This window comes from Rhipicephalus microplus, chromosome 4, assembly GCF_043290135.1.
Source record: "Rhipicephalus microplus isolate Deutch F79 chromosome 4, USDA_Rmic, whole genome shotgun sequence".
Classification (NCBI taxonomy): Eukaryota; Metazoa; Arthropoda; class Arachnida; order Ixodida; family Ixodidae; genus Rhipicephalus; species Rhipicephalus microplus.
In genome coordinates this window covers 78,946,443-78,968,689 of record NC_134703.1, presented here as the reverse complement: position 1 = coordinate 78,968,689, position 22,247 = coordinate 78,946,443, and the positions used below count along the sequence as shown (strand labels likewise).

At 44.5% G+C, this 22,247-nt stretch overlaps 1 protein-coding gene across 2 annotated transcripts in view; it reads right to left on the bottom strand.

Annotated features, from left to right (window-relative positions):
- Window positions 1-20: 20 nt before the first annotated feature.
- The window catches only part of LOC119172153 (uncharacterized), a 38,297-nt gene continuing 16,070 nt past the window's right edge, over window positions 21-22,247 (bottom strand). For both annotated transcript variants that reach the window (XM_037423173.2, XM_075892991.1), the window contains 8 exons: window positions 21,696-21,790; window positions 17,554-17,698; window positions 13,068-13,273; window positions 11,343-11,582; window positions 8,946-9,038; window positions 6,794-6,918; window positions 5,608-5,710; window positions 21-2,186 (listed from right to left, as the gene is read on the bottom strand). In XM_037423173.2, the coding sequence (XP_037279070.2) occupies window positions 2,094-2,186; window positions 5,608-5,710; window positions 6,794-6,918; window positions 8,946-9,038; window positions 11,343-11,582; window positions 13,068-13,273; window positions 17,554-17,698; window positions 21,696-21,790 (1,100 nt within the window). In that variant the 3' untranslated portion in view covers window positions 21-2,093. The remainder of the gene's footprint in view (window positions 2,187-5,607; window positions 5,711-6,793; window positions 6,919-8,945; window positions 9,039-11,342; window positions 11,583-13,067; window positions 13,274-17,553; window positions 17,699-21,695; window positions 21,791-22,247) is intronic.

Here is a 22,247-nt window from a genome sequence, read left to right as displayed (position 1 = left end):
GAGCCCACTTCAAACTAAAGTTAATTTTCAGAAACCGGCCTGGTTTTATTGTAGACAAAAAGGCGTAAGCTACGGTGAAACTTGTGCACAAAAACAAGCAAACAAATAAACTTGAATTTGAAGCAAGCACTCGTCTTGCTTATATTCAGCAACAACTTGTCTTGATGGTACTGTGGAAGCTATGGAGCCAAAGCACATGGCTGCTATAGTACCAGAAAAGGGTACCTAAAGGGGCCCTGAAACACTTCAAGTAAGGAAGGAATGAAGTCACAAAAAGACCTTATTGTCTCATCAATTCAATGTTACAAAAATTTTTAAGAATCCGTCCGGTACGAGCAGTGTTACAAAGAATTGTCGTACACTGCAATCGCGTTCTCTCTTCTCTTGTCCCGGTGAAAGCACTGGAGGCTAAACAAGGAGGGATGGCAGGAGCAAAGAATATACATCATGCGCACCTTGTGACCTTGAGCACTTTTTCCCCTTTGAATACGCATATTTTTCCGTGTGATTGCGCACACACGCGTGGACAAGTTTGAACGACAGAGTGCGCCATTTTCAAATCAGTCAATGGCCGATAGATGGACTTGTACGTGCGATTTTCGAGCTTCTATCATTTCTTGAGAGAAAGCAATTTTTAGCTGACCTTGATAATTGATTGTGAATTCCAGGCCATGTGCTCGCTCATGTTTTACTCGCTCATGCTTTACAGTTGTCATTCTTTATTCCATGGTTGAAAAAGAAAGCATGGAAACCCACTAGAGATACTGGTTTATTTAAAAGTTAACGGTGTCCACAAATGAACAACTTCTGAGAAGAAAAGGTTAATGTTCTTGAACATTTTCTTTTTTCATTGAGCGCAGTTGTGAGAGAGACCATTACTTATAAATGGAGCTGTGCAGAGACTTAGTTTTTTCTTTTTTTCTCCGCTCCACAATTTTCAATGTCTGTACATGGTAAAATAGCTAGAATAAAAATTAACTTTATAAAGAAAGGTCATTTTAAAGGGTGGCAACATGCCTTAAAGGCACCATGCAACACGTTCAGAAGTAGCCATACAATGAATTCAGTGAAGGGGCTTATTTGCTCACGAATTTACCGCCACAAACAATTTTAGAGTCTGTCCAGCACTAGCGGAGTGGCAAAGATTTGTCGCACGCTGCAATTGCTTTCTCTCTTCTCTCATGCTGTCTAATGCAGTAGAAGCTAAGTAGGGAGAGATGGCACGGGGGAAGAAGATACGTCACATGCTCCTGGTGACCTTGAGCACTTTTCTTTTTCTTCAAACACACTGCTTTTCAGTGCAATTGTACATGGGGACAGGTCACGGCCTCCCGCTGCCGCCCCTGTTACTCCCAAACGCACCAAGCTAAAATGAGTCAATGGTGTGACACTTGGGCCTGTGATGCTATATTTATGAGTATGCAGCATCTGTTTGTCGAGAGAAGAGAAAGCAGGTTTTACAGCTGACTCTGAGAATTTGTTTTATTTCCAGGCTTTGTGCTGTGCTATAATATTTGGCTCTCATGTTCTCAGGAAGCTCAATTACCAATCGGTAGCGTTTTCTGACCATGCTCAAAAAGTGTTGCAGGGCCCCTTTAATGAAATACAACATGGAATTCTATTTCAATAAAACATAATAACAAATTATAATTCTGCTACACAAATTGTCTGGTGTTACAAAGAGATGAAAAAAAGGCTTATACAACTTCCATCTTTGAGGATTTGCACGCAGTGTGGTCGTAAGAGTATAAAAATAAAGCACAAACTCAGTACTTCACAAACACATTCAGTAACAAACAACATTTTGCAGAAGGCAGGAACAAATGCACAGGATAAAATAAAAATGTGCGAGTACCTAGTATGCAGTAGGCATTTTGGATGTGCAGATGAAGGTGATATGTTAACAGCAAAGTAACAGGAACGTCAGCACAGACTAGCCCTTGGTGATAATTGGTATATATACATTATTAGGGCAAGCGCAGCTTTTGGCTAGTGGCATTGATGGACTATGCAAAAGCAGACACTCATATCTCAAGAGGTCTCATATTACACAAATGTACAGTATACAACACTCATCACAGTATAACAAAATCTCATTGCTTTCTTAATTTGAAGTTTTCTTCAATGGCATCTACGATGCTGTCATGTGTGTCCCTGATGGTGTCCATCATCTCTTTGTAAGTGGCCTGGAATATCAGAAAACATGTTGCAATGCAAGCTCCGTAACTGCATAATGGCATTAAATCATGGCTGGACATGCCAGAAAAAAAGACTTATCTTTTCCAGTAGGGGTTTCTATATATTAAAGTCGTTAATAATATTAAAGTCGTTAATATAAATGCAAATATGTTTATTTCAGAAAATAATCTGTGAATACTGAATTAAAGGCTCAATATTGGAAAAACAAATTTAATTAACTCGTGCCATCTGGCAACATGATGTAGCGCTCTGTGAATAAATGCAGGGGAAACCAACGTATCGTTCTGGAACAGCGGAGCAAAGTATAAAACACCAAATATGAGAAAAAGGTGCATACAAGCGCTCATTCTCACCTCTGACTTTTTTTCACACAGTTTCATGGTGAATCATTGCCAAACTCTCCCAGCCTGTCGCGAATTTCACTCAAACAATTGTGAACTTTGCTTCCAAGACGTAGTCGCAAATGCTGGCGCATGCGATAGCTCAGCAGCTTTCGGAGGGCGGCTTGAATACACTTCGATGTGCTGTGCTCTAATCTCGAAGAGATCGTATGAAAAGTGTTGCTCTTCCTGGAGTGGCCGTATTTTCTACAACGTTATGCGAGATAGCATCCAGAAGAGTTAGCTGCAAGCTATTTTTTGTATAAGCAACATTAGAATTTGTTGCTATTACACTCGAAAGTCAACCACCCAGTCGATAGCGCTGCATAACGAATCATAACGGTGAAATGAACGAGAATATTCGCATGCACTCAGTGAACAGTCTTGTCTGTGTCTTCGTTAGGCTGTTCCGGGAACCGGACACCACCCCTTGCTTCTTTTGAGCACCATTACAGTCATCCTTTTTTTCTTCTCAACGCTGTTATCAAGTTGTAAAAAAATCAGTTTCACCGCAGCGGCGAAGCAATGAATGCCATAGCAACAAACTAATGTTATATGAAGTAAGGCTAGCAGCTATTAAATATGATATCGCATAACTGTAAAACACTGGTGTATAGACCTACGTGCCAAGTCTCCAGGATTTTCCGGGAGGCTCTCAGATTTCGACTATTTCTAACTTTTGTACGGTTTCCATGAAAATCTTCTCTAATGTATGCGTTGTGCTCATAATTTCATTGGAAGGTTCTAAGATTACCTAGATTATTCCTAGTCATTTGGCCGCGGTTCGCACAAGGCGTAATGGTGTGATAGCAAAAATAGAAAGGAGCGCATGTGGCATTAGCCTTACAAATTCTTGCTATTGCAGTCATCGCTTCGCCGTTGAAACTGACTTTTAGTTTTTTTTTTTTTTCAGTTTATATGATTTGGCTAACAGCTTTGCTGTTCAAACATATATAGAGTCGCATAATGAGGTATGCACACTAACGCCACCTTAATAAGATTCATGCATGAACCGAAATACAGTGAGACTAGTGAAACAGAACCAATAGACGTGACCGAATTAATTTGATATGGACGCGGTTGCGTGCTTAGTGCAGCACACGCGTGTTGCTCGGTTGATGATAAAACTTGACTAAATTTGGTGTTGCACACGCATAATGCCATTTAGGCGCAGCAGGTCAAATTAGCGCAAAATGGTGCAGCACTTCAACCCCTGATCTCAGTGATTCTAAACTGGCAGATAAGAATTCGTGAAATTTCCTAGCCTAATTTCACTGTCTTTGCGACAGAAATTCGAATGTTCCAAACACTTTTCCTAATCGCGGTGGGTGACATGAACTTGAGTACTGAAACTGTCGAACAAAAGCCGAGAGCAGCGAGCTCTAAGCGTCCGAAGTATGTCGTTAGCCACAACCACTGTAGATGAACCTGCGGTTGCTATTGGCACGATCATGTATGGTGACTATGTAGCTGACATAACTGCGAAAGTGTGTGTGCATCCAACACTTGAGAAGTAGAAACGACGCTGCTTTTCGAAAACACTGCAGACAAAACCGTGGCACATGTGATCATAGCAAAAAAAACGATTTAGTTTTGAAGGCACGTGCGCAACCAGTGCATGTGGTTTGGAAACTAAGCTACTTTTGCCGCAACCGCCGCGCACGCAACCGGGGTCGCGGCAACGCAACAGGGATCTACGAGCTCCGAGAACACGCGGCTAATGCAGCAGTAGATTAAAGGAAATAAAGACGAAAAAAGGTTGCTAGCGTTTTGCTCTTTCTGTTCAAAGAATTCAGTACCATAGCAAAGCTTTGACCCACGCTTTCGCGGCAGCCAGCTGCGCCATCTCATCCATTCACGTGTGTTTCAGAAAGACGTACTTGACATTTTTGACAGAAATAGATTTTGCTAGTCGTTTTTTTAATGCGAAATTTCAAACAATAGTTGAAAAACCCTACCCTCATGTGTTCGACCACTCCAAGACCGCAATGCCGATGTTTACGCCTGCGAGACTGTTTGGACTGCCCGCCCCTTGTCTTTGTTTTCCTCGATGTTTTGTCATTTGGTGCAAAAACAAAAAAGGAAGCAAATAATTTGGTGCGGCCCCTCCTCCTTATCCCCCATTACGGTAATCTTGTGGATTCAGAATCCTTGAACTTTGCAGGTATAAATAGAAAATGGCTGCGCCAAAGACAGATGGCCCCTTTCGCGCAGTCTCTGCGTTGAAAGCGCAGCACATAGAAGGGTTTACGAGCCATTCGCACCAATGCCTGCCGAGAGAGTGTGCTTGGAATCACAGTTCGCAGTTGCTGCTCGAGCAATCACAGGCTTCAGGATACCGAAATTACATATAACCATTTCAATGGAACCGAAAACGTGATGTTTCAGCAGTTTTCGGGCACGGGGCTGGATGGCTGTTGCATCGTGCGACTAAATTTGGGTTCCGTGGTGCATTACAGTGATGATGTAAGAGTTTGGCACAACAGAGATTGTTGGCACGGGATGGCGCAGGTAAACAGGTTTGGCACACAATGGCTTTGATGGCGGAGCTGCTCCACCTCTGTGTGGTGGCTTAGTTTGTGTTGGTAAAGTCTTGGATGAGGGTTCTATTCCCAGCCACTGTGACTGCATTTGATTTGGGGAGGTATGGAAACAACATCTGAATTAGTTGCACATTAATAGCCCCATGTGTTAACTGTTGCATTGCGATTTATATACATAGAACACCAGGATTTATTATATAATTTAAACACTAAAGAGCCAGACGTGTGTTATCTTCAGCACTCGGGCTAAATAAATGCCGCAGGTACGACTGGCTAGGCACAGCATTTGGTAAAACTGTGTCCTGTGTTCTTTGTTGTCTATCCTTTGCAGTATGTCCCTACTATGACATCGCCAAGCCAACACGAACTGGCCCTTTTCGTCGCATTACTCACAGCAACAAATAGAACTGCACTGAACTGATTACATTATCACGGCCAAGCACTTTGTAACTGCAGACGTGGATGCACATCGGCATGTTACTTACAGTTGCAGCATCCGTGCATTGTTGTAAGGCAGCATCGCTGGCTGCAATGGTTTCGTTCTGCCGAGCGATAGTGTCGGCTAGTTGCTTCTGGAGGTTCGCCAGGCTTGATGTTTAGCGTGCACATGGAGAAATGGACGAGCGTTACATGTCATTTTCATAGCCAGAATAATTGACCACTTGTCAGCATGCCCGTATAATCGAAGTTTAATTTAGAGGCTCACGAATGATGCATGACAACTAAGACACCATCCTGCAATGCATAGAGCATGAGTAATAATTTTGAAAGGGCATACTAAAGGAAAGAGTTGTACAATGTAGATGTTCAGATGTATAGCTACCTAGTGATGCTACCAAAGCTTGTGTTTAGCAGCAAATTTTGAAGCAACGAAATCTGCTCTTCGAAGCAGTAGTTAACCTCGAACGCTGGAGGGCCTTGGATTAGGCATTACATAAGAGGGGAAGGGTGAGATGTAGATACAAGGTCCTCAGTCAATTTCTCAACACAAATTGCAGGGCAAAACACTTTCAAGAGTGCTCAACATGCGCTTGCCATTGTGCAGCGCTTATGCTCCGTAACTGTCTGCAATGGAATAAAAAGATATTGCATTTAATGTTACATAGTTGTCAGTCCAGGCGTATTTGATCTCGTGTGAAACCTTTTCAAGATACCTAGTTCTGACAGTGCCGCAGCATTTAGTTCGTTCCTCCAAGCATAGTAATGTTCTTGACAAGACCAGCATCTGCTTTAACCGAAAACACTTCTGCCGATTTCATCGACAACTGGTCCGCCACAACACAGTGTTGATAAAACCAAGTGAAAAAAAAAAGAAAAAGCCAGTAGTGCATGTGAGACTCGGAGCGGAAAGAGTGGCTCAAATGTTAGCTCTTTGTACACGCTGCATGCAGAAAAAGTCGCTGTTTCGCCTATTAGGTTAAACAGTAACAATGCATTAGACAACTGTGCAAACTGAGGTACGACTTTTATCTGCCACTGATTGCATAGAAAATATTTGGTCAGTGATTTAAGTTAACAATGTAGTATGTGCGCACGACCAAAAAAAATCGCAATAATCGTCAACACTTGCCCATCATAACACAGGCATGACAAACACTGCCTGACAGAGATTAAAAAGGCATCTGATTTGATTAATGCTTAGAGAGATACCAGACAACAGGAGGGACCTACCGTTTTTCAGCCTCCTGAGCGGCCTTGATGTCTGGATCGTGGATTTGTTGCTGCTGAAGGTCAGAGGTTGCCTTGCAGATATCGGCATACTCTTTGTCCAGATCATGAGCATTCTTGCGAGTGTCCTGAAATAAAGCAATAACGCATTATTTATTCTTGAAGCCAGTCAAGAACGCTACTAGAATGTGTGACAGTTTTTGGTTTACTTGAATATACTTTATGCTGAGACTAGAAGTCGCATACAACCTTGCCGATATACCTGTTCAGTGGATGTGCAACGCCTGGCGAAAAAACATTTTTTTCACTTGCTTATCACAGCAAATGACATATTATGAAAAGGTAGCCTAGTTATTATGAAAATGTAGCCCACTTGTGAAGTGTTATTGTCACAAGGTGGTGTACAACATGTTGAGCATAAGAGCTATTCTCTATGAGCCGACCTTATGGACTGTCCATTCTGGCCACCTCAGATTGGCTGGAGCTTGTGGCAAGCAGCCCCCCCCCCCCCTCCCCCCTAGTTTGGTTCCTCTTCAGCAACGTCATCTTGACGTCACGTAACGGTCACAACTCTCGACACTTAATGAGCTCTGAATGTGCTTCACCATAACAAATGCAGCCCCGAGAGGCCGTGCATGAACTCTGATCAAGTTAGCCCTCGAATTAGGTTTAATTTGGCTGCTTGCGTAACTATCGCGGAGCTTAAGTGTCCTGTAACTGTACATTTTGTCTGATTTTTTTTTTTTTTTTTGATGTGTTGGCAACGTGCTGGCAGCTTCAGTACGTTAATGCGGTCAGGTCACAGTGGCTTCACGGCTTGCCGATATTTAGAGCAACTGAATGCACTCTGCCAAAGTGTAAACGTCCACAAGGTGGACTCATTGAGAATACTTTACCATCAGTGCCACACGGAAAGGCAGGCACGTATGCAGATGGGACAGTCCGAACTCAACACTTTGCGAGTAAGTCCAAGTTTGCCTTTCCACGCAAGCAGCCCGTCTTTGTCAATATTCTGAACCACCTCACACATGTGAAAGATACCAGCAGTAGCCGGAATATATGACAAGCACCGTCACCAGAACACTACCAGCTCTGAAAAAACTCGGCCTGTTGATGGTACGAGGACAGAGTCTCCAGACATCGCAAAGGAGTGAAGACAATCAACAGTTCAGTGATGTTACGCAAGGCACAGCTAGGCAATTTACATGTGCCTTGAAGAGTGTGCACCACACCTTCTACAGTCAAAACCCTTTATAAGGGACAAATGTGTATAAGGGACACCAGTGTGCCTACAGTAAAATACTGCTTGATAAGACAGTGCATACAAGGTACCCTGCTTATCAGAGAAATCTCATGTAAAAGACGAGAATTGTTGCCAGGAGCATGCCTTTTGTAAGAGATTTAACCGTAGCACGCTTTAGCGTAGTGTGATGGGAGATGTATCATCGTAAGACAAGCTTACCTAAGTGGCTGCAGCTGCATGTGCAAACAATCCATAATTGTAATCATTGCTCATGGTGTTAAAATCTCGGCAGTGCTTAACAACAAGACTTGTAGGAGTTGCCCCTCACAATGCATTTGACAACACTGGCATACTTATGGTCATTGCTAGACAATAGCATGCTTCAGTAGTGTTTAGATATACGTGCTTTGCAATGGCCAACTCCATTTTATACCTCATAATTTCCAAATCTTATCACAGTGCCATACTGTGCCTTCCTTGCCTTCGCATCCCCTTTGTGACTTTAATAAATCGAACAGTGGCTATCTGCTCTATACTTTACATCACCTGTTCCAGTTCACACCTTTCACTTAATCTTAGCTAGATGCACCCAGGCTTATTTTCAGGCACTATCCTCCCATTCTGTTGTCTCTCTAATATTGCATAAATATTATCAGTCATTTTTTTTGCAGTGTGATCCAGTGACAGTTAACAGTAATCGTCACATCACATGCGTTGTGAAGGAGCATGAATGTTGAAGAATGAATGAATGAAAGGAAGCATGAATGAGCACACAGTCTAAATTTACACTTTTCTCTCAAAAACAGTGTGTTATCTGCATCACCATTAGCCAGAGTCACACTTGAAAGTTTAAAGTGATCACCAGTCCAAATTCACGAGGTGAATGAAATAAAGGCCTAAAGAGGCACTTACGGCTGTTTGCTCTGCCCAGTATGACTTGCGCTTGGCAATGAGCTCTTGCTTCAACTGCAGCTCTCTCTCCAGGTCCTCCACTTTGAATGTATACTGCACAGTGCAAAGAGGAAACAGTACTGTACCACACGCAAGCCTCCCTTTAGCAACTTGGTGTATTTCGATCCACAGGGTGTGCTTACTGGTCTTTCATTTTTAAATTTTAAATACACAGCCTTTCTTAGCGAACTACAGGCACATGGAGCTACAGTAAAACCTCATTAATTCAAGCTCGGTTATTTCGAAGTCCCGCTTAATTCAAAGGATTTTCCAATGTAAGTTTGAGTGGATAATTTGAAGCGGCGGCCGTCACCAGTCTGGTTAATTCGAAAACATTGGGTGCCATGTGCCAGTTCCAGATCCCGATTTCGCCGCGAATCCGTGGAAACGACGGCCAGTAATTGCCACAAGGCAACGCAACGTATCGATATTAATGAGTGGCAGCTGAAGCACCCCAGTCTTGCGACTTATAGCAAAAAAAAAAAAAAAAAGAAACGGTCTCGTGGTCAGCTAAAATGTGCGCCTGCGGAGAACGAGCCATGCTTCACTGCAACACAGTGGTGACCCGCAGGCAGCTTATCACATGTTTTTCGCAACGTCAGCGGGTCATGGTTTACCCATTCTTTCCGAGATTGTAAAGAAATTAATAAACAGCTTAGCGGAAGTCGCAATCTATGCGAACCTCCGACTGCCGGTTGCTTCACCTATTCGCGTCTTTGCACTGCTGGCGGAGTTCTTGCCAGAAACACCTACTTCGAAAACCAAGTTCGAAAGTTTCAAAGATCATTTTTTTCCAGCCAAAACACATCTTGAGCTTCGTCATACTGGCCATCATTAAATTCACAATTATAATAAAAAGAATGTGCAAATGGTCGCATCATGACGTGCTGACGCAGCGAGTAGCACGCGACATGCTGCCCGCGTGTCACTACTGTGTTGCAGTGAAGATGTCTTTTCTGCAGACGCACATTTCAGCCGATCACGACCGCGTTTTTTTTTTTTTTTCCCCGGTGGCAGCAATGAGGCCTACCGTTCCTTCATGTTCGCAGCAAAATAAAGACCAGGTACTGCTGAAAAACATAACCTTTGGAGCCGCAAGCTAGCTGGCACAGCAAACGATGATTACCGATTACTTTGAAGTTCTTTGCGTCCTAATTTTTCATGTTCTGTTAATTCGAAAACCCGCTTAATTCGAAGCTTTCTTGCAATTCCAGTGACTTCGAATTAACGAGGTTTTACTGTATTTACGTACTAGCCGCCTAGATCTGGGCGCTCTCATGATCGCATTGGTAAGTTGGGGTAGACCAAAAATATTATGTGAGAGTAAGAAGAGCTTGATGAATATCTCTGGCTTGTCATGACATGAATAACGTGAAAATCTCGACACATGTGTCGTCAAACACTTTTCTCCATACATGTGTGACACATACCCGTAAACCATGAGCCGTAATATGTGGATATGAGCCGCAGGTGATGGACAGTTTAAATGCCAGAGCATTACGAAAAAATTTAAATGCAGGAGCATTACGATTAACTGACTTCCGCAGTGTTCACGTGACAAATACAGAGACTAAAAATGTCGGAAGAGTGAACGATGCGGCTTTATAATACATGCAGTTCAATATGTAGCTGCCCATTTACCATGGCTCTTGCTTAATCTGGTGGAGTGAAAAAAGGTGGGGAATGCTGGTGATTTTGCTTGCTTCCTACTTTTTCTTGTATTAGTAAATGTTGTTACTGCATACAATTCTTTGTCCATGTATTTCTGGTACTGGTTAAACCGCCAGCCAATTGCTGGCAATTTGTGGTAGTTTTTCAGTAGTCCTACGTCAGTGCAATATGTCTTCAATATACGTTATTAAAATAGTGCTTGCCGTGGCGCAGCTTCATGGGGTGTGCCTCATTAGCACTTACGTTCGTTGCCTAGTGTGTTATGCATACTTGAAAGTAACACGATGCCCAAATAAAAAAAGATGTTCTTAAGAGAGGCTACAGGGCCAAGCGCATATACCTTGTACCTTTTTGTCCCCACAACCTTTTCAGTGCACATTCTTTTTTTTTTCTCTTAGTTCAACCTTTGATTGATTTGTAGGGTTTAACGTCCCAAAACCACCATATGATTATGAGAGACGCCATAGTGGAGGGCTCTGGAAATTTCGATTACCTGGTGTTCTTTAACGTGCACCCAAATCTGAGTACACGGGCCTACAACATTTCCGCCTCCATCGGAAATGCAGCCGCCACAGTTGGGATTTGATCCCGCGACCTACGAGTCAGCAGCCGAGTACCTTAGCCACTAGACCACCGTGGCGGGGCTCTTAGTTCAACCTTTACAACCTAAAAACATTCACTGAGTACCTGCTCGCACAGATCGTGATTTTGCAGTATGCAGCCTTGCAGTTCCTTCTCCATACGGTCAAGCATGTCGGTCACTTTAGCCGCAGCCGCAGTGTTGGAGGCAACGTGCCTTTGCAGAGACCGGGCGTCCTCCACGGGTCGCATGTCGAAGTCGTCAAGCGCGTTTCTTGGAAGCACGCGGCGCAGGCAGGTGGTGGAGGACCTGAAGCTCGCCTGTAGTTTGGCGTGCTCGGAGCGAAGCTGCAACAGAGGAAGTTGTTTTTGTGGTTGACACGCATGCTATTGGCATTTTACCTGCAGTGGTACACAGTTGAACGCTTTTATAAGAGGCATGCTCTGGACAGCAATTCTAGTCTTTTATATGAGATATCTCGTATAAGCAGGGTACCACATATGCATTTTATTATCAAGCCGTATTTTACTGTAGGTGCGCTGGTGTCTCTTATAACTATTTGTCTCTATCAGTGTCTCTTATAAAAGGGTTCCAATGTGTATATCCTAATTATGAAAGGTGTGCAGGTTTGTGCATCCAACTTGTGTTTTGCTGTTTCTGTCAACTTGCGGACAAGAATGAAAGTACAGATGTTTTTGGCTTGTTGGTTCTTACCTATAAATGACATTATAGGGCTGGAAATAGGGACATGAAGGATAACAGGTGCAAGTCCCAATGTCTTTCGGGAGCTGTGTTGCCATTTATAAGAAAAACGAGACTAATATTTAGACGAATTGAACACTATTTGATGCATCTACACACAATTTCATGGGGCTCGGTATTTCTGCAAAGGACAGCTGCGCTGAATGCAGGGACAGGTAATTTGACGAGACTATGAAGCATGCAGGCAGTGGCAAACTATGAAATCGCAGAAACTGAAAGTTCGGACATTTTTAGACAACACTGGTTTCATCAGAACTGCCGATTTTGTGCTATACCATTAGAGTGGCCTAGAAACCACTTCTTGCTTTGCAAACAAGTTTTCTTTTCTTTTTTTTTTTGCCATCATGTTCTGTCATATCCTTGACCATTTTTTTTTGCAAAGAGAATCTAGTGTTGACTTACATAATGGCTGCACTGTACTTTTATGATCTTAGCGAGGAGTGGAGTGTTCTTGAAAATGAAAACTTCGGCACAAACCAGGATGTACCAGAAAAAAGAGAAAGACAAGCACTGCTGCTATATGCTTGCCTCATCTATTTTTTATTGGTTCATCCTGTTTTGCACTGAAGTTTTTACTTTAAAAGTCATGTACTAACTAGGCCCAATAGGAGTTTTCTTGTAGTACATTAGTTCGAATCAGTTTCGCAATTTTTTTTTGTTGGTCAAAGTACTGCTTCTTATTTTGGACAGCAGAGTTTGGCTGTGGCTCTTACACAAATCTAAGGCACATAGTAGTATTTCTCAAAATCGCAAAACAAGTCTCAATATTCATAATTGCAAATGATATTTAGAGAGAGTTCGGAGGCAGTGCGTCGCCCATTACCAACGAGCATTTTCACAAGTTGCGACCCATGTGTCGCCGTTTCAATCATGTGCATCAGCAGGGGGGCACAATGGAGCACTTGTAGGCTCCCATCTATGCCAGAACTTGTTCCTCACTCGAGCCTCACCGGCATTCTCCCACTTGGCTCAATGCAACACAGCTTTGCACCCCCCCCCCACCCCCTCACAAGACAGCATCATGCCTATCACCACGGTCTCAATGGATTGCATAAAAAAGAGCTGCACACCTTTTCGTCCGTGTTGTAGAACTTCAGACTAGAGAGTTCATGCTGTTGCCGAAGTGCCTCGAGTTGTGAGCGTGCAGCCGTGATGTCCTGCTGGAGTCGATGCTGTCGCTGCTTCATTGCGGGCACATCCTCGTGGCGCGCGTGTTGCTCTCGCAACGTTGCCTGCACGTTGGCCAGCTGCTCCTCCAACTTTGCTCGCTCGGCACCTGTGGTGGCATGTCATCGGTCACTTACAGAAAGTCACCCAAATTGGGGTGAATTGTGATGCTACAGTCGCTGACAACTGAAAAAAAAAAAAAAAGTCCCACTCCACTGATTCCGAAATCTTCAGGAACAATGGTGCTGCAGTTCTCCCATCTTTTCCTCGTGATTTCTTATGATGGATCTCGTGTAGATGTTGGCTATTACGTTACTTGTGCAGTAGAGAAGCATGAGATAGGGCCTGTGACGCCCCCTGCCACACCACCCCTGCTACAGCGGTTTTAAGTCCCCCATTCCTTGTTGTACTGTGCGGCTATTGCTTCGTGCATGACTGAGGCAATTTATGATATCTATGGGTGCATCTCAGAACAGGAACGTGGCAACACAGATACCCTTCTGTTGTCAGGCCCAGCTCTACATTAGCTCCGCTGTTAAAACGTAAGCTCTGTCCGCAGCCATTGCTGTAACTCTCACACAGAATTGGCACAATGCTTCATCCAACAGCACTTGCTTATTTTCGTCACATTGAGCCCTTCTTGGGCACTTTAGAAAGTTGGCTTTTCTATACAGGCTCACATTTGCATCACTGCTGGTTATAGGTAGGAAACGAACTTTCTAGTAAATTTATTCGGGGATTCTGACTACAACACTTAGCCAAGCATAATTCTTTAAGTAGTTACGACAAATCCTGAACTATTTGTACACGTAGTACTTATATAAAACCAGAAAAAGCACTTGTGGTTAAAGCAAAAACCAAATAACACAACTAAATTTTACACGTGAATGGCAGGCATGCCGTGGTCCTGTGGGCAGAGCCTACACTTTTTCTAAGGTTCTAACTGAGCACACCACATTAATGGTGTCTTGGCACGATGGCGATACCAACTACAGGCACAATCAGAGATATTTGTCTGCAGCAGAACCAATTTGCTCGCTGTGATGTTGCAAGGTGGGTTCTGGTAAAGTTCGAGAACCGGAGATTGAGAGAGAGCAGTCAACTTGCAAGCAGTGAATTCGGCAGAACCTAAGAATATTTGCGGTTTTATGTCCCAGAACCACAACATGATAATGAGGGACACGGTGGTGGAGGGCTTTTGAAATTTTGACCTCCTGGTGTTCTTAACCATTGCGGGTATTACCACCCTGAGTTAGGTGCAGCGCACGAGCTAATGCGTGCACGGGAAAACGGCTGCCTGTGCAGTCGGACTTGGGCCTGCGGCCAGTAAAAGTCATGTTCCTTTTGCTGCCTCTGTCTGCTTTCCGAGGGCTTGAGCCGAGCCTTAGCCCTGAGCTCACATTTGACGCCCAACGTGGGGCCCCAACCCACGACCCTGAGATTAAGAGTCATATGCTCTACCAACTGAGCTAGCCGGTAAATCTAAAGCTCGCGTTATTGTCAAAGCATTGCATGCCAGCTTCTTTAAGCAATGCCCCGTGCGCTTCCCAGATGCTTCGTAATCGGCGCCAGCGACTTTCACCGACGTCCTCCAGACGGTCCCACTTGCGATAAGCCTCCTGGGATCGATCTTCCTCTGTTCGAGGCCCTTCTTGTCACCCACAACCACGAAGCTGTGACCGCACGGTGGCCACATGGACCGTCTTAGATTCCGTGGACCACCCCGTGGCCTGGTCATCACGCCTCCCATGAAAACTGCAGCCTTCCCTTTCCCTTGGCGACCCACCCCTCGAGGCTCCAGAGCCGTTCCCCGGACTCCTCCTTTCGGACCGCCACCCGACCGAGTGTCCACAGCACTACACGGCCGAAGAATCACGGATCCTCTGTCATAACTGTCGCGCACTAGGAATCTCTTGCCGCGCTTACCAAGATGGCTTCCCTCCACTGCAGCTGTGTCCTTGCTGTCACTATTCGGGATGCCATCCCATGACCATTGGGACGCCATCCCACAACCATCACGACCACCGCCACCTCCAACAACGGTGGAGGCCCCTGTCCCTCTTTTTTAATCGGCCCACTGAAACCCCCTGGCACAGGTTGCCCTGTCCATGCCACCCCCCAACCCGCCACACCCCCCAGTCGACGACCTCCTCAACTTTGAAGAATGAGTCACCACTCATCGAGGGAGAGGGGTAGTGGGTGTATCGTTCTCAGTTTTGGTGCTCGAGTGCACGAGCTGATGCGCGCACCGGGAAACGGCTGCCTGGGCAGGCAGTCAAGCTTGGGCCTGTGGTCAGTAAAGGTCATGTTCCTTATGCTGCCTCTGTCTGTTTTCAGCCGACCCTTAGCCCTGAGCCTACAACGTGCACTGAAATCACACAGTATGCAGGCCTCTACCATTTTGTGCCCACCTAAGTGCTACTGCCATAGCCCGGATAGAACTTGTGACCTTCGGTTCTATGGAAGTTGACGTGCTTCGCTTGTTTGCTTGAGGATATTATGCACTACAAAGCAAGATGGTTTTCACCTTCGAACGTGTTAAAATTTCACTTGAAAAACACATCTTTCCTTCCTCTCAAGCTTGAATACCTTCCCAGGCAGCAATACATCTTTACTACGATTTATTACCACAAATTAATTTTTTAGCAGGGTTGCCAGGCGGTATTTGATGCCAGTACTGCAGTGAGCGTATCATCACGTGGTCGTGACGTGGACGAATGGAGCACACGGCGAGTCGAATAATAACCGATTGTTCATTTGGGCGTAGCTGTGCCCAGTAAACGGAAAGTCGCATTACAGTAGCAGTCTTGGACTGATAGCGGCGAAAGGAGCGTCGGCCGTCGATCAACTGACATGCGGCGGAGCGTGTCGGCATTTATACCCTTGCAATCGAATATTCAGCGTTATCACTAGCGGCAACGTACCGTAATTACTCGAATCTAACGTGCACCTTTTTTCCGGTTAAGCGAGTTCATAAATTGCATGCGCGTTAGAATCGAGTACGAACGAAAAAATTACGGTAAATCTATTGCCATCGGCAAATACGAAATGGCCGCCCCCTACGTGCGCCGGCATGGCGCGTCGGCCATTTCTGCCTATGTGTTTCCCATGTGCGGTACTTCGTACGTGTGCTGAGGAGTTCGTCATCTTGTAGTACATTAGCATCGACGGCGTGGGAGGGCCGACTCCAAAAACTCGAGTGCACCACGATGCCGCTTTTAAAAGAAAAGTCATCGCGTGTGCAGAAACGGACGGAAATCGGGCCGCATCGCGGTCGTTCGGAGTTCCCGAAACGTGCGTGCGGGACCGGCGGAAACAAAAGCAGAAGATTTTAGACAGCAAAGCTTCACGCAAAGGCTTCAGTAAACCACAGCAGGGTCGGTTTCCGCAAATTAAAGAGCTGCTCGGCGAGTATGTGCTTGAGCAGCGAGCGGCACAGCGGCCCGTGACGACAGAACTGCTCCAAGTGCGGGCTATGCAGTTAGCTTTAGAAAAAAAGCTAATGCGGAGCCAGTTTAAAGCGAGCAGGTGCTGGCTAACTAGCTTTATGAAGAGGAACGGCTTTTCCCTCCGAAGGGGAACATGCATATGCGAAAAGTTTTGCGGAGGAGTACGATGAAAAGCTTCACAGTTTTCAGAGGTTCGTCCTAAACTTGCGGCGCAACAATGGCTACCTGCTTGGGCAAATCGGGAATGCCGATCAGACGCCTCTTTACTTCGACATGCCTGGCACCACAACCGTCTAGAAGGGGGCGAAGCAAGTTCGCGTGCTGACATCGGTCCACGGTAAAACTACAGTGACGGCAATACTCTGTTACACGTCAGATGGGCACAAGCTTCGCCCGTACCTCATATTTAAATGGAAGACGCTCCCGAAAGGAGTCGTTTTTTCGAGTGGTGTGATCAAGAGGGCCAGCGAGAAAAATGGGTGCGCGTTGCAATCGATGTCTTACGTTTTTTTTTTTTTTTCGTTGTGGAAATTGGGTGCTCGTTACAATCGAGGGCGCGAGAGAATCGAGTAAATACGGTAGGTTCCCGAATTATCTGTGACACTCCCGAAGTGGGCGTAATCTTAACAAAACGATATTACTAAAGCCTCGAAGCTTCTCGAACATTGTAGGCGCGGTTTGCGCTGAACGTAGTGCAACGGGGTGATAAAAAACTTGAGGAAAGGAACGTGGCAGTATGCATGCTCGAACGAAACACTTCCTGTTGCCCTCTGCTTCTAATGGATGACGTGTTTGGCGTTAAATTGATTGACAGAAGCTTGTGTTCACATCGACTCAAGTGAATGAACTACTCTGCTGTGCTGCAATATTGCTCCAAAGCGTTGAACATATAACGACGTGTTCTTGACACACTGACAAAAAGGAACATTCCATAACATACCAAGGGCAGCAAGCTCTTCTTCGTTGTTTTGCACTTCCATCCTCTTATTTTCGAAGTGTGCAGCCATGTCTTTAAAGTATTTCTCGAAGTTCTGGATCTTTAGTTTGTCTACCTGCAGCTCCTTCTTGCGCGCCTCCTTCTCTTCCTGCAACGATGACAGTGAAAACATTAGCGACGAACTGAATCTGTACGATCCGCAAAGTGTTCAGAAAAATTGGGGGACCCTTAAAGGGGCCCTGCAATACTTTCTGAGCATGGTCAGAAAACGCTGCCTATCGGTAGTAGAGACTACGGACAACACGCGAGCCAAATATTATAGCACAGCACGCGACCTGGAATTCACAATAAATTACCAAAGTCAGCTGAAAATTGCTTTCTCTTCTCTCGACAAATGGCGGAATAAGCCCAAAAATCACACCTGAGTTACACATCTATCAGCCATTGGCTGATTTGAACATGGCGCGCTTGCTCGTTACAGAGATCGCCGCGAGAGGCCGCGATTTGTCCACGCGTGCACGCGTTATGACACCGAAAAGCGGCGCATTCGAAGAAAAAAAAAGTGCTCAAGGCCACGAGGCGCCTGTGACGCTTTTCTGTGGCCCTGCCATCCCTTCCTCCCTCAGCTTCCAGCGCTTTCGCCGGGACAAGAGAATAGAGAATACAATTGCAGAATGCGACAAGCTCCACTCGTACTGGACGGATTCTTAAAATTTTTGCGGCATTGAATTCATGAGGCAATTAGCTTTTCCATTGAATTCATTCTGTGGTTACTTGAAAAAGCGTTTCAGGGCCCCTTTAAGCTTCACCTCTAGCAGTTGAATACAGTAGCGATATCCTGTCCCTAGTGCGTACTTCAAACACCTAGAGAATAAAATCTTTCCGAACTTGCTATGGACCCACTACGTGGCCTTAGGAGAATAGGCGCGGTAATGTGAGTGCCTTTTGTAGTGGGTGACCGGCTTTAAACTACAAAGTCGTTGACAAAGTACCCTTGTACCGCTGCAATATTTCATGTTGTGCTGTGAAGCATGTATACAGGGCCCGTGTGTTCGCAAAGCATGAAAGTTACTTTCACTGCATTCTCAAGCAGAGGAAGTTATTTTCACTGTATTCACAAGCGGATGGGTGGCTGTGTAGTAGAACACCTGCTTGCCATGCAAACGTCTCGGGTTCAATGCCTACTCGGACCCAGAGTATTTTATAAGTTATTTTATTTGCATCTTTATTTTTTAGTCACACAGAAGAAGAAGAAGATTTTTCGCTCACATCTAGCAGTGCTGACACCCATGCTGACCCCTGAATTGCTGTAAAACGAGCTCTTTAACACATCACGTTAAAAGTTGGTCAGTAGTATGGTTGACAATCCGAGAGAAACATGTCATAGCTAAGCCAATCAACCCACTTGAACTGATCACAGATGCATAGATTAACTGTCTGCTTCAAACGGTTGAAGTACCATCTTTACATGCATAATGGACCCACCCCCCACCTTGGCCTTGAAAAAAAAAAACTTTTTTGTAATGTATGTGTTCATTTTATTTCGGTATGATAGCCAGTGCCGTTGGCAATCAAAACAACGTTAAATCAAGCCATAATATCACAAAATAACAATGCAAAAAAAGTCAAAACATAGTTTTGCAACCATGCTAAACAGTTGGGAGCAGCGTGAACGCGTATGTCGTCAATCAAAATTTGAGAGCCGCGCCTTTTACGACAAAGAGCCATCTGTCGAATACAAAAGCAAACTCCTTACTGATAGCACCACACAAGCACAGCAGCACAAAAACAAAGCACGTGGCCTTCAAACTTGCACGTGCACGGCGTAGAAACATGCCGCGCACTCGCCATCTCCAAAGCCATGCAAAGCACAACCGCACCCATTACGCCGACGAGGCATTGAGCACTCCCAATGTTCGTACGCCGCCATCTGACGCTGAGTTTTTGTTGTCGGGTTTGTCATTGTGACCTTAGTTGGGACACCTGCTGCGCAGGGCGCGTTTGGCCGATACGCTATCTACACGGTTAGTTACAAACGGCATGCGCTGGAGCATTGGAACCGAGCGGCTGGACGACACTTCAGCGTTGATCCATGCGCTTTCATAGTTGGAGGAAACTAAGAGCCTCCGGCTACAAAAAAAGATTTGTGGCGCATTTCACGGGCCCGAACAAGCAATGCCGTCACGTGAAATTTTCGCTGTCACAGCTCTTATGACTTTTTTCTCTCGTGTAATAAACCCTCCCCTCAAATTGGCGTGAACTTTTCTGGAAAAATAAAAAAAAGGTGGGTTCATTACGTTAGTAACCACAGTAATACCTAAATAAATAATCCTCACTGCTGTGTTGAGATTCATACTGAACACAAGGCACACACATTGCTGCACGGAACTAAACCATCACTTTACACAGAAAGAATCAACCATAAGGATGTTTGTGATAAAGCGTCTTAGAATCTATTTCTGTGATGGCTCTGGAATATGCTGCAAACCTCTTCCCAAACATTACAACCAAATCGAACCAATTTGTACATAAAGTACACCGGCACTGCAAAGAAAGCTCAGGCACAGTGAAAGCTGGAAGAGTGGCTTTTCTAGTGCCTTTTTCAAGCGCTATTGGGGCAACTACTACAAGCACACTTGCATGGTACCCAGCATGCTATAAATAATCATAATTCTTGTGTACAGAAGAAGCGTCTACTTTGCCATTATTCGTCATTCTTTGAAAAAAGGTGGCACGCGTTGGACACTTGTAAGGCACTATGTGCACATTAATGATGCTATGGCTTACGATGATGAACATGCAACTAGCAACAACAACAAAAAGGAACATACTTTTACTGTTAAATAAGAGGTTATTGGACAAATCCAAATTGTAAAAGGCTTCATCAGCAAATGTTTATCAGATTTTTTTTTCCCGATTTATGAGAAAATACGAAGCCCCAGAGAACACAATAAAAATAAAAACTTCCTGAAAGAATTTGTTACGAACAGGCTTTTGTTATATATAAAGTTTCAGCACAAAAATAAAACGAAGAAACTCACAAATTATACAAAAGGAGAACTTAAGGCATTGCTCACCCAGAACATTTTTTTAGCGGCAAAAGATTGTGTTAATTTGCTTTATTGCTTGTTTGTGAGGAGAAGCAATAATACCGAACGTTCATAGCACTTTAATCAACAAAGTCCAGTTTAAAGACTTTCGCAACTGAAGAGTAGTGCTGCTAATGCAAGAAAATTTGTAGTTTTAAGATTACATGGTGGTTTAAATATGTCTTTTCTTCAACTGAAAAAAAATTTCACTTGCTAGTGGTTGGTTGTCCATGTCCTTCATGTGCTGTATTTTTTCATCCCTTAGTTCTTAATGAATTAAAATCAACTCGCTCAACACTTTACTTTATCGTTTTAAGAAGGTTTGTGTGGTTAGCACGGCGGCACCCGCAAGCAGTCGGGTCTGAAGGATGGAAGGATGTAGGGTACGCTGGCTAGAATGGCACAGGCCAGCCTGCTTGCCTTGCACACACCAGCACGCACAAACGAGCGCTTGCCCTCGCCTCGCTATCGCCGGTGGTTCACCCGCATGCCGCCGCTTCGTGCTCTATCCTCGGCAACGAAATCGAGAAGATGCATGCTGCTCATGCCAGAACGATACAATTCAGAGGAAAATCTCTCGGCTGTTGATAGCAAAATTCGTTATACCAAATGCGTCTCCCACTGTTACATATTTATATAGCAGTCACAAATACACGTGCTACTATGAAGTAATGGCGGAGGAATAGAAAAACTTCGTATTATCGAAGAATTCCTTGTATGGAGGTTCAGAATCATTATTGGCAGGTTTAGCAGGACAACTATTTTGTGATCCCCTTCAGATTTAGAATATTTGAGCTCAACTGCATTATGCAAATGCATTTTCTGCATTATATTTTTACTTTGAGGGGCACTACTATTACAAATGGAATATTGATGTGCACTTTCCGCTTTTTGTAAAGCTTCTATAGCTTAGGCATCAACACACATTACCATCTGCTGCACAGGTTTTAAAGTAATGAAAACTGCTGTCAAGCATGGGAGTGATTGTTTCAAGTGAAAAAGAAAAGTAATAATAATAATAATAATGGGGCAGAATCGGGAAGGTGTCATACTTACCACAAGAGCTGTCAGTCTTTGCACCTCTTGGTGTTGATGTGCCAGCTCCTCCTCAATCTCCTCAACAGGTTGTACGGGGCCAACAGCTTCAAGAACTGCATAGTTAACGGAGAATTGACCCCAGATCAAACTCTTCCGTGCAATAGCATTTGAAGTCAAACAAAAAGCACTGCTGACTGTAAGACAGAAACATTTCAAAAGAAATTAACAAGATGTGAAATGGTCTGTCTCGACTAACTAACATCTGGAAGTGGTTACAGTAAACGTCCTGTTAAACGCCAGAGAATAATTCTAGGCTTTTATAAAGAAGCCTAAAAATAGTCTAAGTATTCAATGCACCCTAGTCATTACTTGTGCCTCAAGGTATTGCACACACTATGAATGTTTGGGCACGTAGCCAGTTACAGGCAAGAACCAGTGTTCTTAACTGTGATCGAGTTTGTTAAAAAGCCACTTAGTACATATGCTAAGTGCCCAAGCATGACTGCAAGGTCACCAGTTGAACTCGCTCGCTGGATTTCGTGCTGACCGGTTGTGCCCTCACGATCTCCA